The sequence below is a fragment of the Acipenser ruthenus genome, chromosome 17 (assembly GCF_902713425.1).
Source record: "Acipenser ruthenus chromosome 17, fAciRut3.2 maternal haplotype, whole genome shotgun sequence".
In the NCBI taxonomy this organism is placed as follows: Eukaryota; Metazoa; Chordata; class Actinopteri; order Acipenseriformes; family Acipenseridae; genus Acipenser; species Acipenser ruthenus.
Window position 1 is genome coordinate 30,509,997 of NC_081205.1, and position 17,803 is coordinate 30,527,799.

Sequence of the window (17,803 nt, forward strand, 5' to 3'; positions counted from 1 at the left end):
TGCTGTTCCGAGGCAACACAGCATTCCAGGGTACTGCTTATAGCATCCTGATCATGTGATGGGTTAACCCCTTATGCACACATGCTCCATCTATGAGATTTGGCTTCCCATGCGGCCCTTTAAGTATCCTGCAAATTGTGCATTCATACCATGAACACATTAGCTGCTATGCCATGCTGAAGCAGTCTGCTTGCTTTGTAATCACCCTGTACAGTACGACGCTCACTGACAGCTCTAATGTAGCGTTTTAAATACATGGTACTTCTGCTATGTACTCGCCACCCTGGGACTGTCGCTTTTTTCCAGTAATGGGATCAGGCTTTTAGTGAGAATAAAAGTGCCTAATAGAATAAGGAGACTGTTTTAATAAACAGTAAATCTGTTAGTAAGGCATTACATAAAATATAGAGAAACTTTACACTAGACCAAAAACAACATACAAAGACTCAGCAGATGTAAATATTACATAACACATGAATTGCAGTTGAAAGTGCAACAATATACTGAGCACACTGATTCATTTGGAACATATTTCTAATTGCAGGCTGGTGGTTAGTGTGTAAATCACTCGGCTACTTTGAGCCGCTGCTTTGGAAAAAACACTTTCAATCCTGAACTGAAGGAACCATCAATCAAGCATTTTTATTAGGCATGACAAAAGTAATTACACTGCTGTACAGAATTGAAAAGGTCAGTATTTTGCACAAGGTACTTGGTACTATTAGGAAGTCCATATACAGTGAAACCCACTTATGAAAAAGACAGAAGCGCAAAGCAGACACATGACTTCATTACCACCCGGAGTTTCGGGGCAGTTGCTCTTTGTATATTCCTTTAACAGTGCATACCTTTACTGAATTGTGTCGTTATATAAAAATAATTCTTACAAAACATACATTCTTACCAAGACTAAAACACAAACACAGAGGGATTAGGAAACTTGGTTATGCAACTGCATTTTGTATTATGAAACACATGAGCAAGTAAACCTATGAAAAAAAGCCTTCACATTACCTAATGTGTGACAATATATTTTTCAAAGGACAAAAAAAAACAGCCACTAAAAGCTGTTGTCCAAAGTTAATCTTTCATACTATATAATAACACATACAGATAGTAAGATGAGGTACACTATGAAATTCAGCACAAACATACCAAAACATTCAGTGATTTATGATCTTTTTTTAATCCTTCACCGAACTCCCAGACCTTTTTTCCTTCTGACATGTCAAGAATGTGAACGAAAATATCCTGAAATGAAAGATTTTAAAAATAAGTTATAGGTCTACTCTTGTATGGAGGGCAGCGCCCCCTGTGGAGGTTAAAAAACATACAGCGTTACAGTAGACCAAGGCTGTCCAATCACAGTCCTCCAGGTTTAACAGATCAAATTACATAATTAACTACTTCAGGATGGTTTGATTGGATCATTTTAACTATTCAGAACAGGGTTGGAAAAAAATCAGGAGTGGAAGGGCCAACTTTTGCTACTCCTGCAGTATATTAAATAAAATCAATTTTCAACAACTGGACCTTAAAAATAAATAAATAAATAAATTGACATTCAACTCAGCGATGCGCAGTTGCTTCTCCTGTGGTGTCCTTCCTATTTTCTGGATACTGTACTGTCTGTTCTTAACATGAACATTTAAATCACAGATGCCCATGAAATCTCTCTGTACATCACACATCATCTGCAGGGCAATACCATATTTTCTCTCCAATGGCCAAGTCTATTGCTGTAACAATCCATCTCGCTTGCAGAAGGTTGCTACTCCCCAATATAAGAGCAAAGGAATTGTAAAGACTGAGCCAGCAGAGGCACTCTTTTAGCTCTGACCAATGTCCTCTTTCAAGCATGAAATGAATTTATTTAAAAATGATGGGCACATTGGTAAGCCTGTCAGCTTCCATTCCTTTGCCCCTATCTTTGGAGCCACAAATATTATTAATAAACCTTTATCATCACATAATTTCATCCCAACTCATGGTCAGTTGTTGAGGGTTTAGCTTTTTTGTAATATGCAGATACAGTCTAGCATAGACTCCCCTTTTTAATTAAATTCTCAAGGGCTGTTTACACCAGTTGCAGTGTTTAGCACTCTCATAAGATTAATACACACACACACACACACATACATAAAAATAACAACTGATCAAGTAAAACTGAATGAGCATACAAGCTATTGTGAATTACAAACTTAAACCATTTTCCTGTGTTTTGGATACAACCACCTACTGCTTCCTCCTCTATCCTTGTCCATCCGTTTGCCATTTTTTCTCCAACATTACTGTGATCTCATTCTCAGGCTGTATACAAATTTGTCAGCCGGGGTCTTTAAACTAAGCGCCATGTGTGTTCACTTCTCATTGGTCAGTTTCCCTATTTAAGGGAATCAGTGGAGCCTGATTCAGGTCCACGTAGTAAAATATCATTTCATGATATTCCGGCTCCAGTGATCTCGGATTCGATCCAATTTTTCTTCACATTGATTTCTATACTGACGAGTGATTATACGAATAAAGTATCGTGAAATAAAAGTTTCAGTACTCCTGCAATGTGAGGGGGACATTTCCTCATCATTGAAAAAAGTGAGGGAGCGGAATGATAAACAACAAAACAAAGCTACTGTATATTGTTAAATTCAAATATTAAAAATGATAAACAATAAAAGGCGTCGGTTCATGCAAAATTATGTCTTAGGTCCCTATTAGTATAATAAACCAATTAAAATCAACGTGTTAAGTTAGTATTGTGTTAGTGAAGTATTTTTCTCAGTTTATAGGCATGGTGTTAATATATTGGCTTCTCACTACCCTTCCTTCGAACAGGTGAACAGGTGGTGACGTGTTGCTGTTCGTTCTTCTCAACACGCGTGGGAGGAGTTTAACAACTTTCACTTTGGAGAATTCTGGGAAAGGTAGCTATGCTCTCGTTAAAGGTGTCTGACCCGTGTTGTAAATAGAATAATACTTGTATTTAACAAAAGCAGACGTAATTCTTACTGCACTAAATTCAGCAATATGGTAAGTAGCCTCCTTTGCAAGTCAATTAAAGTGTATATGTAATGAGAAGCTGCCGTGTGCAAAGCGGACCCTGTGTGATGTGCAGCCGGGTCATTCGTTTCTTTCCCACGGCAGACTGATTTATCATTGTGACACTTCCAGTAGCGCCTCAGTGCTGTGTGATTAGTTGGGTCTTTTTTTTAAGTAATTTGTGTTAGTAAACATGTCGACTTCGTCTGTTACCTGGTAACAGGTTCGGTCACCTGAGCTGTGCATTTTAGGGCGTTTAATCATTAGACGTTTGCAGCTGTAAACTGTCTATACATTGAACTTAAGCTGTCAAGCAGGTTTCTTACTTACCTTGAAGTTGTGTAAACGCATTTAAAGTGGAACTGTACTCAAAATAACAAGGCTCTCTAAATGCTCTGACTGTATACATATCAAATACGTCTCGCTGCGCCAATTTTGTTAAAAAGTCAAGCGTTTGGCCAGTATTTTAATTTTTTTGTCAGCTTTCTGGGTCAACTTGAACTACAGGCCGCCGCCAAAAGCGTTCGGGTGCAAAAATAACAAAAGGAAAAACAGTAACAAAAAGTATTTTTGTGTGCCTAAGCCTTTAAACCAACAAAGAGCGGCCATAACAGGGAAACAATGTGGAGTAGTGGTTAAGGCTCTGGACTCTTGACCGGAGGGTCGTGGGTTCAATCCCAGGTGGGGGACACTGCTGCTGTACCCTTGAGCAAGGTACTTTACCTAGATTGCTCCAGTAAAAAAGAGAGAAGAGAGCTCCAGTACATTCCGTGTTAATTTGCTTTAATGGTTTTTATACGATATACTGCTCAAGGAGAGGCTGAAAATGTGTCAAAAGCTGTCGTTAACATGTTTTCTATTGAAATAGTTATATATTCATTCAGTTTTCAGTTATATATTCATATTCATACAGTTCCCCTTTAAATGCATAGCCCTATATGGGTTATTTAATTAATTAGTGTCTGTGTCTTTTTAGAATTTACATTATCCTGTTAAGGGGTTCTGTAACTTTTCATTGATTTCCTTGTAGGCTAGTAAAACAGGAATTATGAATGGGCAATACTGCTTATTATTATTATTATTATTATTATTATTATTATTATTATTATTATTATTATTATTATTATAGGTTGCAGTGGCTTTGTCTAAGTGCACTTGCTTGCTATATAGCAAATGCATTAAAAACATTAGAATGAATTGGTGCAATTATAAAATCTGAAGTAGCATAGTCACTTATGTAGAGAGGCAGAAAGGGCAATTTCTGAACTGTGGCTAGAATAGGAGATAATAGTGCAGAATCACACTGCAATCCCAGCTTGAATGGCACATTACAGATGGGCACTGAAAACAGTGTTGTTTGTTTGACTTGCATTGTGACAAATGAATGGAATGGAATAAATTACATTCTATCCATGACAATACCGCTCTTAAAGCTGCTTTGCTTTTGAAGAAAAATATTTGTTTCAGTTTGCAAAAGCAACATTATCTGCACCTGGGGAACATTTATTTTGAGAATCTGCTCCTGGGAAAAAATTGATCAATTATTTATTAACTTTATTTAGCATTTCCATGTTGGCTGGATCATCAGGTCATTTGCACTATTTTCTGCTCTCTATTTATTTAAATATATATATATATATATATATATATATATATATATATATATATATATATATATATATATATATATATATATAAATACACACACACACAGTACATTTCCCTGCCAGTTGAGTATTTCACCTGCTTAGTAGCAGCCCGATAAGATTTCCAGCAATCCCAGCTAATTCTTTGCCATTTGAGAGCTGATAATGCTAAACTGGAGCCAAGGCAGCTGCTGTGTTGGGTTTTTCTTTCCCAAGGGGTCAGGAAGCTATTCTGTTCTATCTTTAGGAGATGAAAACACAGATGGAGTCTACAGTGAGTTTAAAGGCCAAATCAAAGACGGGGGTGTATTTTAAAGATGTACTGTTAATAGTGGCAGATTGTAATACTACCGTCCTCAAGCTACTGTAATAACACGCCTCTGTCCCTCTCTGACCTCTTTCAACTGTATTATACCTAGCGACAATGTAAGGTTACTAGGTATAACAAATATCCCATGCTCCCTCCAGTGCTGACAGTGTAAAAAGGGGCCCCACACATCACTGTTATCTATTTAAATAAACAGAGTGGTAACAAGGTGTGCTTGTCACTGAATGGGCTAGTGCATACATCAGCGGCTGTACTATCTACGACTAGTATAACTGCTAATGACACCACAGCCTCCACAATATACTGACACAGGGTCAGAAGAACTGTTTTCTTTTATCTAAAGACCATATGAATCAAGAAGAGGCTGTAGAGGAGGTATGTGGGGATGCAGTATAATGTACACTATGAACCGAGATGGGTGCATTGGCAAACAAGACTAACAAGCATCAGGTGCCAACACTGGAGCACAGCTGTCAATATAGCATGTCTTTCTGGTCATTCAATGGCACGAAAAAGGCATGGCTTCATGCATGGTAATGTGAAGTAATTAAACACACAAAGTAGATTCTGTGTTTTGATAATTTGTACAGCTTTAGGGGAAGCAGATGGAAAGTCGGCTCCACAGTAGAACCTCTCCTCTCGCCTTGCTTGTGTTTCAGATGCACTTTATGCTGCTCTTCAGCCGGCAGGGCAAGCTGAGGCTGCAGAAATGGTTCATTGCCATTGGAGAAAGGGAGAAGAAGAAGATCATAAGGGAGATGACTCAGAGCGTGCTGGCAAGACAGCCAAAGACATGCAACTTCATGGACTGGAAAGACTTGAAAATTGTATACAAGAGGTAGGTTTCCTGTGCTGTACTTTACTGAGAATGGGGAGGAACTAGCAGGAGAGACCAAAACACTTTGCTGTTCTGCACCTTAGTGGTGTTGGTGTGAGTCTGGCATTGCTGGCACAATAGTATATAAAACAGCTGGAAAACTCCTTATCGGTTATTTGTAAAAGTATTGTTACTTTCTATGTAATCTTATCAAGGAAGAACATATCTGGCTAGTGAACAGCGCTGTGCCGGAATTGACTGCAGAGGCTGACCTTCAGATCTTTTCATTCTATCGCTGGGATTGCCAGTTCAAGTTTTTATAGGAAATCTTTCACAGGGAATGACGAGATCATCATTTCCACACGAGACCTGCACACCTTTCCAATTAAAAAGGCTTAAACAGAACAGACTGATCCAGTCACATCTAGCACCTAGCATTTTAAACTACCAGCTTTTTGGTCTTGCATCAAGTAATTCATCCCAGAGCAATCCGTTATGGGGTCGACATTTCGATTGGCTGTACGCCTGTGAATTCGAGTGGCAATGGGGCTGTTTACTTGATCCAGTGTTGTACCGTATGTGAACATGCTGATGTTTTAGATTAGAGGTTCAGTCTTCATTGCAGGCAGAGTAACTGGGAGGAAGCTGGGTGCGAATCGCCAACCACAAGCAAGAGTCTTAACCATAATGCAAAAGAGCCAGGCTTGGCTGCATTCGTGGTTTTAGAGCTTTTAACCTCCTCTCATCTCACCGACATGGGGCAGAATCTGCACCGGCAGTGTATCACACAATACTGCCTGCTACTCCACCGCGATAAAGCACTTTTGGGTTGTGTTCTTGACTTGACTGAATTGAAAGCTATGGAGAGAAGGGAATAAAACCAACCAGTTTTTTTACAGATATGCTAGCTTGTACATTTGCTGTGGAATGGAGGATCAAGACAATGAGCTTCTGACAATTGAAATCATACATCGTTACATTGAACTCCTGGACACATATTTTGGGAATGTAAGTTCTTCAAACTCATTTTCGTAAAAGTTCAGTTGTGCTGCAGTACATGTTTTGTTGAAATGTATACTGAATATTTAAATTAGCTTTGTTATGTGCCTGCTATTTAGCCAAAAATTAAAAAGCATGTGCTTGTTACAAGTTTGTACAAACTTTTTCCTATTTTGCGCATCGTTATTTGTATCTTTAGGTATGCGAGTTGGACATAATTTTTAATTTTGAAAAGGCCTATTTTATTCTTGATGAGTTTCTCATGGGAGGAGAAGTTCAAGAAACGTCGAAGCTGTCAGTTTCAAAATGCATAGAGGAGTCTGATCTGATGCAAGAGGTGAGTCCAGGGATGAAAGATACATTACTAAAGGTAATAAGCTTTCGTCAGTAGCCCACTTCTTGGGTGACTTGGGGATTTGCATGCCAGACTACAATGCAGATGTTCATGTTTTACCAAAGGGAAAAAGGCACAGGTGCAGAAAGACAGGCCAATGTAAAACTGAACTACATTCTGTCAAACATGTGAAACATTCTTTTTGATCTGTTGCTTGTTCTCGAGACCACTGTACCACACCTGATCCGTCTTTCTACATCTATGCCAGGAAAACTATAAAAAAAAAAAAAAAAAAAAAACAACTTTCCACCTTTTCAAATGTATATAATTAAAAGAAAAAGAACAATATCCAAATGATATGCCTTATGCTTCTGTTTTTATACAACAGTATTGAATGTTTGGAGCCAGTGCGATAAAGCACTTTTGGTTTGGATTCTCATCTTTACATGCTTGACTTGTTTTAATGTGATAAGTTGTCTCACTTAAGATCTCAGTAACAAAGATAAGTCATTATGGAGCACTGCCAAGCACTCACTTGTTGCTTTATTTGGTATGCTAGGACAGTTACACCTGTTAGGCACCAGATTGGGGTAAAACAATCCAGGGAAGTGTTTTAAGGATTTTTTTTTTTTTTTTTTTTTCCTGACCTGGATTATTCTGCACCCTGCCCCACGGAATAATAAAACAGTCAGATATTTTACAGGAGTGCCTTGACCACAATTTTTTTTAACAACCATATATATCACTGCACAGACTCCTGTGACTTATTTATAGCTCTGGATGCCTGGGTCATGTTTTAAATGCTGACAGTTTTGCTGCGTCTCACACTTTTTCTGTTTTTAAAAGTTTTCTGCTTCTCTCCCTCCGGGCCTTCCTGAGAACCTTGTGTATAACAACTGTCAGAAAAGCACAATATTTTCCTTGAGTAGCATTAATTTAAAATTTCACAGCAATTTTAATATGACTACCGCTATAGCGACGTTAGATAAAGTAGTTATCTTACCTGTCATTAGCATGTTGACATTCTCTCACAGCAGGTTGTCCATTTAGTCCGGTACTAAACCACCCACATTCTAAATGGTACGTCAGTGAGAATATTATTTCAGTCGGAACTTTGGGGGAGTGAATTGCAATTTTGCTATCTGATAGTGACTTTAAGGTTATGATTAAGTTAAACGTTTTGGGTCAAAGTGTGACTTTAGGTCAGGTTTGTATAGATTGTATAGAACATTTTGCTCCTGATGAATCAACAAAATGCAAAGTACCCGAGAGAGACTGGCATATACAGTTGGATATGTTTGTTTGCACCCCCACTATTTAAAAAGAACCCTGTGTTTAATTAATTTTAACCCTTTTCTGTTAATTGTTTCAAAAAGTGCACCACTTACTGTGAGAGATCAGGTAGTTATTTTCTTCATTGCTTTAAAGGAACAATAGCAGGTTTCAAGGCTTTATCAGATTTGGCAGAGGCCAAGAAACTGGCCTCTCCTGGATTGTTTTCTCCACGTGACCTGATTCTGATCCATTTATTGCATCAGACTGTCACCATTTCTAAAGCCTGCCAGAAAGATTGGCTGGTATTATAGTGCAGCAGTGGAGGATCAAAATAAATTATTATGATGAGGCAGAATAAAAAGAAGTAAGGAGTAGAGAGTGATTCCATCTTCCCCAGCACTGCAAAATCCACACCAATGCTACCTTTTATGGTGGAGTAGAGGGCATCAGTCTGTTAAAATAAAAGTGAGAGGAAGGAATTTGGGGAATCACTAGAAGTGAGAGGAAGGAATGGGGGGGGGGAATCACTAGAAGTGAGAGGATGGAATCCATGTGTATTTCCTTTAATAGGGAACAGGTCTAACTTTGAGTGTGCTGTTATGTGGATGACTTGCAGTAACCTGTATCCAGCCTAACAACTCTCCTTTTTCTGCTTTGGTGAACATCTGGCTGATGTCATTAACAGGGGTGGAAGCTAGACTCCTATTACCTAGTAGCTTTTAAAACAGGCTCGCAAACTGATGTTTTGATTGTCTCTGTGGGTTTCGGAATTGGGCCTCAAAACCTGCAGTGACTGAAATCGCTACGCAATGCAAATCTCCTTGTCATGAGGCCCAATAATCCGACCCAGACAAATCCCACAGTGTGTAGAAACACCGCTTTACTGCAGGCCCACAATGACTTCCCCTGATGAGATGAAATGCCCACAGAAGGGTTTAAGAGTTAGCTGTACAGATGGCTTACATTACACAGTAGGCTTAAGATATCTTAATAGTTCTCCAATGGTGATATATTGTGGATAAGCACTTTTACTTAATTACTTTGAAAGGTAGGGTTATAAAAACTAGTCATTGAGCTTATTGAAGTCAGGGTGCAATGCATATAGCAAGAATGGTATTGCAGTCGTCTATATTCATTATTGTCCACTAGGTGGCAAACAAGAACAGAGATATTGTTTGAGCAAATCTTTTTTTTTTTTTTCTTTTAGACTATGGAAGAATACATGAGTAAACCAGCTTTTTAAATTCGAGTGCAGAATTACAGGTGTCTCCTGTAAGAAACAAAGACAAGGCAACTGATGGACTGAGAATACAATGATGAATTGATCTGTACTGGAAACGTGTTCTGAGTTATCTGTGCCACAGCCATAAATTAAGTGTGATTTTTACTCATTCTTGCATTTTTGTATGTAAACTATGATTATACTTAAATTATTTGTTTATGGATTATATTTGTACAGTTTAAGTATCACTCAAGGTAGTCAAGGTTCTTCTGTAAAAATACTTTTTTTTATGTGTTTTTTGTTTTCTTTGTTTTTATAACAAATTAATTGATTTATATTTCATAGCCTGTAATTTTTCACTGCAATTTTAATCATTTTTTAGATGCTTAGGTAATTTAATCCCTAATTTGGGGGTGGGAAAAAAAAGGTCACTGTATAATAATGATGTGGTGGAGGCTTCTGTTACACTGTGTTGGGGAATGCAGTATTGCCTTTTGTAAATAGTTTTGACTTCAAGTTCAGCAGGAGGTAACTTTGAATAAATAGGACTTTTGTTTTACTGCATTTATTTTGATTACCTTTTTTTTATAGGCTGCTTCAGTTGACAATATGTTTTTATATCTGGAACTGTGAGGTTGTGTGTTTCTTAAACTCTTAAGCTGTGAGCTGTATTTACAGGGTTGCTGGGTAAAATAAGTTGACTTTGTTACTGTAGAGTATATTAATGTCATAAAGCTTATTTTTTCATATACTAAACTGGCTGTGGCTTTAAATTTGTCATCTATCAAAAAGAATGCTTGCCTGATGTCTGAACCATGCCTATGTTCAACAGTGATCCCCTATATTGAAGAAGTGTCAACAAATAACAACTCATCATAACCTTAAAAGCAGTAACAACCAATGCCAGCTTTAGTGAGCCTGCTTCACATAGCAGTTCGATCCTTGAATACTGTCTGATAAAACATAACCGAATGGATACAGAACTGGAGAGAGTCTGGGCTATGCACCAGGAACCTGAACATGTAACATCAACTATTGAAGATAATAGGGTGCTAGTGCTTATGGGCACCTCTGTACATGTGGGATGCTTTCATTTCTTACTGAGCTGCGTCATGCTTCCTGCAGCAGGACCACATACAACACAATGCTTAGCTATGTATTGAATTGTAATCACAAGACTAGCTCTTGCAGCACTGGTATTAAAGCAATATATCTTCATGTTTTATTGAATATTTAAACACCAGATCACTTCTTGACATGTCGTAACTGGAGCCGGGGTTAAAGCTATGGCAATTCTGCGATAGCTGTGCCATCAACTTTGATTTCATTTCAGCCTGGTTATAACGTGGTTCACACAGATGTAATAGACAACATTCTCACAAGTGTTTTATTGTTTCTCATCCTGTCACCACACTATAAGTTTACTTCCTGTGCAGCTGGTTCAATATAAGGGCTCTGCCTGCGCCTCACACTCACAGTCCAGGACAATTCAGGAGATGATGTGTATGCCAGACTTTAACAAGTAAGACGGTCATAAAAACAAAAGGGGCCATAAGCAGAGTGTTTCCTCCATTCTTTAATTAACTCCTATTTTTTTAAAGGAGAAAAAATCAAGTTAATGTTACAAAATGAAAAAACAAAACGCATTGAGATTGGTTAAGAGGCCTTATAATATATAACGTAGTTGTTTGATTCTAGTTTTGTAAAATTAACAGGTGTTTTACCTGTTTCAAAAAATAGGAATTAATTTAAGACTGGAGTAGACCTTTTTTACAATTATAATGTAATTATCTTTATATAGTGCCTTTCATAGTGGACCACCATCACAAAGTGCTTTACAAGATATGAGACTAGGGTATGTGAACTATACATCAGCTGCAGAATCACTTACAACAACGTCTCATCCGAAAGACGGAGCACAAGGAGGTTAAGTGACTTGCTCAGGGTTACACAATGGGTTAGTGGTTGAACTGGGATTTGAACTGGGGACCTCCTGGTTATAAGCCTGTTGCTTTAACAACTGGACAACACAGCTTCCTGTATGGATGGGCAAGGGTTTTTAGTTGGCCCCTGGTGCAGAAAGCATTATGATCAAAAGATTGAAATCTGGTTTTATTCCTTTGTGGTCTGGATTAAATCAAATTCTAGCATTCACAGTAAGCAAAGGTATGTACCATCAAATCTGTTTCTCAGGAGACTACTATAGTAGTCTAATATCTGACAAAATGTATTTATTTTTTATTTTTTTACAGATCAGTGTTCTCCCCAGTGCTGTTGACAGATTATGAAGAGTACATTACTGCAATTTAAGAAGGCTGAAGACAAGCCTAATGGGTTTTCAGAAAATTATTTTTTTCAAACACTGAGTTCCACCACCGTCAGTTCTGAGAAAATAATTTGCGTCAAAGCTCTGTTCCTGTTAAGTAAGATAATGTTTAGTCTCCGGTGGGGTTCTCATCCTGCAGCCTGACTCAGTCTGAGTGCAAGGTGGTAAAATGTTGACACTGCAGATTTGTGTCAGGGGCGTCATTCTTTCAAGAGATTGTTAAAATGTCTTGAAAAAGACTGTTAAAATAAAGCAATACACTAATAAAGGCATTTGTAATAAAGCTTCTTCCAGATTCTTGCTTGATAAAATATTGAAATTGGTCCCAACACAGAGACTAAATATGTTAAAATGTCATTAATTAGTTTTTTTCCCCTTTTTTTCTATATTTATTTATTTTATTTTTTATTTTATTTTATTTATTTTATTTTATTTTTTTTTGGGTGGGGGTGGGGGGGGGCTTACATTTTTGTTTGTACTTGACCATTCTGGCCACTGCGTCATTATAGAGCTGACTTTCTTGACGTTTGTTTCCATTCCTCAAAGATCGCTTCAGCTGTAAGGATACAGCACATGTTTTCCAACTCTCTACTTCCAGGTCTCCAATCCATTTAGAACAAAGTGTTATAAGAACAAACAAAGCGCCTTCATAGCTCTCAGGGTGGGGTGTGGATTAAATGTAGTGGTTATGGATGCACTGGTGGAGTATGAGCTCAGTACAGTCTACTGTATGACAATAGCACGTGTTAGGTGGTGTAAAACCAAATGTTTAAGAATAGTTTATTTGTTGCGTTGAGAGGATATATTTGACACACAAAACACGCCTGTTACACAGTAAACATTACAGTGTAAAATATATATATATATATGAAACGTTTGGTTTAGTGTTTTTAAGAATGACACTGTCCAAAAACCTTCTAGATAACCCAAGCAACACGGTGAAATCTTCATACTAATGCTAATGCTCATCTTTGAGAGGAAAGCCATGTATTTATTTAGAACAACACGTTCTGTGCCATCGATTCAGATTTGGAATATACTGGTAACTCGCTGAAAACTAGTTTAATATACTGATAACTCATTTAAACCTATACCGTATAGTTGGTTAAGACAGCACCGACAGCTTACACTACTTAGTTAGCCCAGTGGTGTACCTTAATAAATATGGGTCATATTTTTTAAACTGATTGTTTTATGTTGCAGTTTTATTGTTGGCAGTAACTGCCTTATTGGCATGTAGATAAATAAAAAATACACAAAAAGCTGTTGAAACAAAGACAGGAGAACAATACCAATAAATGCTTTAATATTCTCACATACTTCACATATCATTGGGGACACAGATATTTTATTAATAAAACACAGCATAACCAAAAGTACCAAACATTGATTCATCTGATCACTCTGCGCATTAAGGTCGAGTAACGTGTTTTCCAACACCTTTAATGGAACAATAGATTTACCAAAAAACAATAAAATACCACAAAATCAGGGACTATAGCGAACAAAATGTGACACACAACTATTCAGGCGTTTTGGCTGTGTATAATGAAAAGCTATTGCACTTTCACTAGACTTAAAAATAAATAATATGAAATATTCTCATTAGCAAAGTCTACATTGCGTTTGCTGTTTTACCATGCAGTTCCCTATCACCATTCTCCTCAGTGCCATGGTTTAGGTATTCAAACATTTTCAGCAGCATATCTTCATCTAAGTGTTGCATTTTGTTTGCCTCGTCCTTCTCTCCGGCCCCAGACAACCTTTTTACTGTCGACATTTTATCAGAAGAACTAATTTGATCAAAGTAATCTTTCATGGCCTGTTCATATGCCCCGTAAGCCACTTGGTCTTCATTTGAAGAAGACTGGTGAGTGCGTTTGACGTTCTTTGTGTTAATAATCTTTGGGTACTTGGCGAGCAACTGTGCCAGGTAGTTGGCAAACTCGTCTTCCTCGGTGGTTTCATCGTAATCTACTTGTCGTTTATCCGAATCATCTGGCACCCAGCTGGGTTCAGACAAAACGTATTGCCCACGTCTTCTGCTATGAGTGTTTGATCTCGGCGGGCCGTGCTTGGAATTTAGTTGTTTTAAAACGTACTTTGGATTTTGGTTTCCTACGCTGTCCAAGCCAAGAATGTTCAAAATGTCTTCACTGTTTAAATCGTCTGGAATATCTTCTGGTAGAATATCTGTTAGTCGTCTGCTAGAATGCGGTTTGCTTTCTTTGTTATAAGAAGCGATCTGGCTTAGTTTCTCTTCAATCTTATCTAGATCATCTGGCACTTCTGGTTCTACCTCTGTCTCCAGAAACGTGTCTTGCTTCTTAAGGTCTCCGTTTTTCAACATTTCGATGAGATCCTCGGGCGGGACTTGCAGTCTCCTAGAGATTTCAATCAATTTATAAATTGCCTGTGTGCCCATATTGTTGTATGGTCCAAGTGGCCGGGCTGTCCGTTTTTCGGTATTTTGTCCTTCTTTTTGTCTCTCACTTTTCTCTGTTGTTTCGTCATTTCTCTCGCTCTTCTCAAGCATCTTAAAGAGGTAATAATCCACCAGTTTGGTAAGATCATCAGAGTCGCTGTCGTTGTTTTCTATATAACTGGTCTGGCTCGCTCTCTTCACGTCATCGCCAATTTCATCCGAACTTTTATTGTACTTTTCTTTGCTTTCCTTCTCTTCCTCTGTTTGCTGAGACTCGGCTTTGTCTTCCGTGTGATTCCAGTCCTCTCCCCCGGTCACATCTTCGTATGCCAGGTTGTTTCCCCGATACATTTCATCCTCGTTATCCTTATAAAATGTAGGTTCGTCATCCAGCCTCTCTCTCTTGTTGTTGTTGGGGGTCGATTGTTTACCGAGCTCCTGGAACACAGACACGAGAGTGGCAAGGGTTTGCGGGGAGTATTGCTCTTCTACCATTTCGTTGGTTCGCTTGTAAGGGTTTTCTCTGGAGTCTTCGTCTTCAAAGAGCAATTTCTGCGTCCTTAAAGGTTTGCTTCTGTCGGGCCATGCATTTCCTCCATAGTCACCCACATCATCTGTGAGGGTATCCTCTTCTGGATATTGCCTGTTGTTAAATGCGTAGCGCGTACTCGTCCCTTTGGGTGCAGTTCTGGATTCCTTCTCCGCTTGCTGCATCGCTCCGAGTAATATTTTCAACCACTGTGATTTGCCATCCTGCCCCGCGCCCTTCATATCCGGGACAAGACTTTGATCGGTATCTTCCATGTTCTGAATGGGTGCAAACCTGAGCAAGGAGCGGAACTTTTCAATGCCGTCGTAATCCCGATAGGACTCTTCGTCGTTCGTTTGCTGTTTTAGGCTATCTATGTACTCCAAAGCTTTGACCATGTCTGGATTGGGCACCAAATAAGTGTTTTTGCGTCTCCCTTCGGGCTCATTTTCTTTCAGCTTGTGTTGCCTTAGTGATACGCTATCAACGCAACAGGTGTGGAGAAGAAAGGAGGCAATAAGCAGTGCTCCAGCGAGGGAGGTCTTGGGGAGATACATCATCTTAATGCCTAAAAGCAATTAGGCATAACAGGTTAAACTGTTTACTGCAGCAATAACATTTTATCACTGTTTTACAATAAATGTCTGGTCTGCAGTAAAAGAAAAAAGAAAAAAAAAAGAAAAATGACACAGTAAGGTATTATGCGCCCTCACCTCTATCTACACGCACTATTATTGCTTGAATCATAAAACGAACCCATCCTCTCCCTGGCACTTTAATTGCTTATATCTCGAGTTGCAGAGGGTTGCATGTGTTCCGCGACAGTAAACTAATAGAGGAATATATAGAATAGTATAGGGAAAATGTTCAATGTAATAATGATCTGATACGCCTGCACATCCTTAAAATGAAAAGACAAGGCAGTCGATGACTCATTCTAGCACGTTTCCAAGGTAACCCCCGCTGCTAGCTGTTGCAGTGCTACCCTGAACAAAGCATTATTTCGTTTATTATAAAGAAATATAATAAAATACTGTCTAGCTGCACACAAATAAGTAGACAAGGGCAAATCTTTAATAAAAGGAACGTTTTAAAGTATTGATTTGGCTTTAAATACTTGGTAAACAGATCTGTTTACCATTGCAAGCAAAATGATAAACCGTGAAACTATATCAGCAACATAAGACCTCTATTAAACGCTACTTATATGTTAATTTTTGTATTCAAATGAATTATGAGCAATAAAATGTGAAACCAGTGAAATGCATCAGGTTGCCGTTCAAAATGTACAGACACAAATACATGTCTTTATAAATCAAGAGCGTTAATGCGCAATAAGTTGAATAAAAAAAAATACAAATTGCGTAATGTTGTTAATATAGGTATATATATATATATATATATATATATATATATATATATATATATATATATATATATATATATATATATATATATATATATATATAATAAAAGTAACATTACCTTTGCAAGTCGCTTCGACGGCATACGAATCTCAACATAACATCTCCCACCCTTGTGCACAGCGTTTCAGCACCAGGACAGCTCCGCATTATATCCGCAGCCACCTGACCTTTGCGTCACTGACAAATGCGTAATAGTTTAACCAGAGCTGGGAAATAACAACCGAGAGAACGGGTCTCTTCTTTATTACGTGGCTGTTGCTTGCATCCCTTGAATTGTCTTCAGCGTTTGCTTCACAATCATCTCTGTGGGTCGCTCAGTGTTAACTTCTGTATTTGTTGAGTTGATCATGATCACAGATGCATGCACAATGCAATTATCACAATGGTTACTATACTGTTACTAAACCCTAGACAGAAGATAAACTACCACTTTAGTACCACTGCTACATGTGTGTGTGTATATATATATATATATATATATATATATATATATATATATATATAGATAGATAGATAGATAGATAGATAGATAGATAGATAGATAGATAGATAGATAGATAGATAGATAGATAGATAGATATAGATATATATATATATAGATATATAGATATATTCTGAGCCTTTATCATGTGAAGTAAATACATAATTGTGTTTGTTTATGTGTGCTTTAATGGGGTTTCAGGAGACACTGTAAGAACACATAACCCTATCAATCCCTTTCAATCCCTTTCAATCCACGTTCTCGTTGAGATCACCTGTATTTCTGCATGTTTCTATGATTTTGTGCATAAATTACAGGTCGTTGCTTTTTTTCCCTAAAAATGATAAAAGAGACTGAAATGATGTATATGCAAATCTATGCTCCCTATCAAAATAGTTAGTAATATTATGTAGGCCTAATCGTTTTGTCATAAACACATTACTCAAACAAATCCTACGTTCGGTTTGTTTTGTTTCTTTTATAATACTATAAATACTATATATTATAATTATTTTTGTCCAAAGATGAAAGTCTGTCGTGTGATATTATGTATTGAATGCAATATTCTTTGGATTTATTTTGATAGAGTCAAGCACTATGAATTTCGAAATCAACAAAAGTTTCTGATAACTTATTTGACAGGCATGGAGACTAAACTGATCATGTTCCACCCGAGAGGATGGTCTCTGCAGGGCAGACTTGAGGTATCACTTGTTGTGTGTCATCCTTTCATCAAAAGGACTTCAGTGACCAGTGCTTTCAATTGAAAGAGTATTTACTTTTAGACAGTTCTATAAGATATCAGCTATTCTTAGCTAATTCCCAAGAGATATTTCTGAATGATTAGAAGCACTAAAGTTCCATCGAAAATAACTTTGAATTAATGAAGAAAGCTCCAGGGCTTCTGATTTCTGTAGGTTTATTTTCTTACTTTTGTCAAACTGGCCAGGAAGATAGC

General features: G+C 37.8%; 2 protein-coding genes across 4 annotated transcripts; one reads left to right on the forward strand and one right to left on the reverse strand.

Moving 5' to 3' along the window:
* The first annotated feature begins 2,796 nt into the window (after window positions 1-2,796).
* On the forward strand, window positions 2,797-10,413 carry LOC117423102 (AP-1 complex subunit sigma-3-like). Of its 3 annotated transcripts, none has more exons than XM_058990373.1 (5): window positions 2,797-2,921; window positions 5,670-5,848; window positions 6,727-6,835; window positions 7,026-7,196; window positions 9,643-10,413. In XM_058990373.1, exons 2-5 carry the CDS (start codon window positions 5,670-5,672, stop codon window positions 9,676-9,678), a joined length of 495 nt encoding a protein of 164 aa, XP_058846356.1. In that variant the 5' UTR covers window positions 2,797-2,921; the 3' UTR covers window positions 9,679-10,413. The 3 variants fall into 3 exon arrangements, with proteins under 3 accessions (XP_058846356.1, XP_033894426.1, XP_033894427.1); XM_034038535.3 differs by having other exon boundaries at window positions 2,805-3,027; XM_034038536.3 differs by having other exon boundaries at window positions 2,808-3,027; window positions 7,026-7,163.
* A 2,854-nt stretch (window positions 10,414-13,267) lies between these two features.
* Window positions 13,268-16,578, reverse strand: LOC117423163 (secretogranin-2-like). The gene is made up of 2 exons (XM_058990374.1): window positions 16,423-16,578; window positions 13,268-15,505 (listed from the first exon to the last, which is right to left on the reverse strand). The coding sequence occupies exon 2, from the start codon at window positions 15,495-15,497 to the stop codon at window positions 13,599-13,601; it is 1,899 nt and encodes a 632-aa protein (XP_058846357.1). The 5' UTR covers window positions 15,498-15,505; window positions 16,423-16,578; the 3' UTR covers window positions 13,268-13,598.
* Between the last annotated feature and the right edge of the window lie 1,225 nt (window positions 16,579-17,803).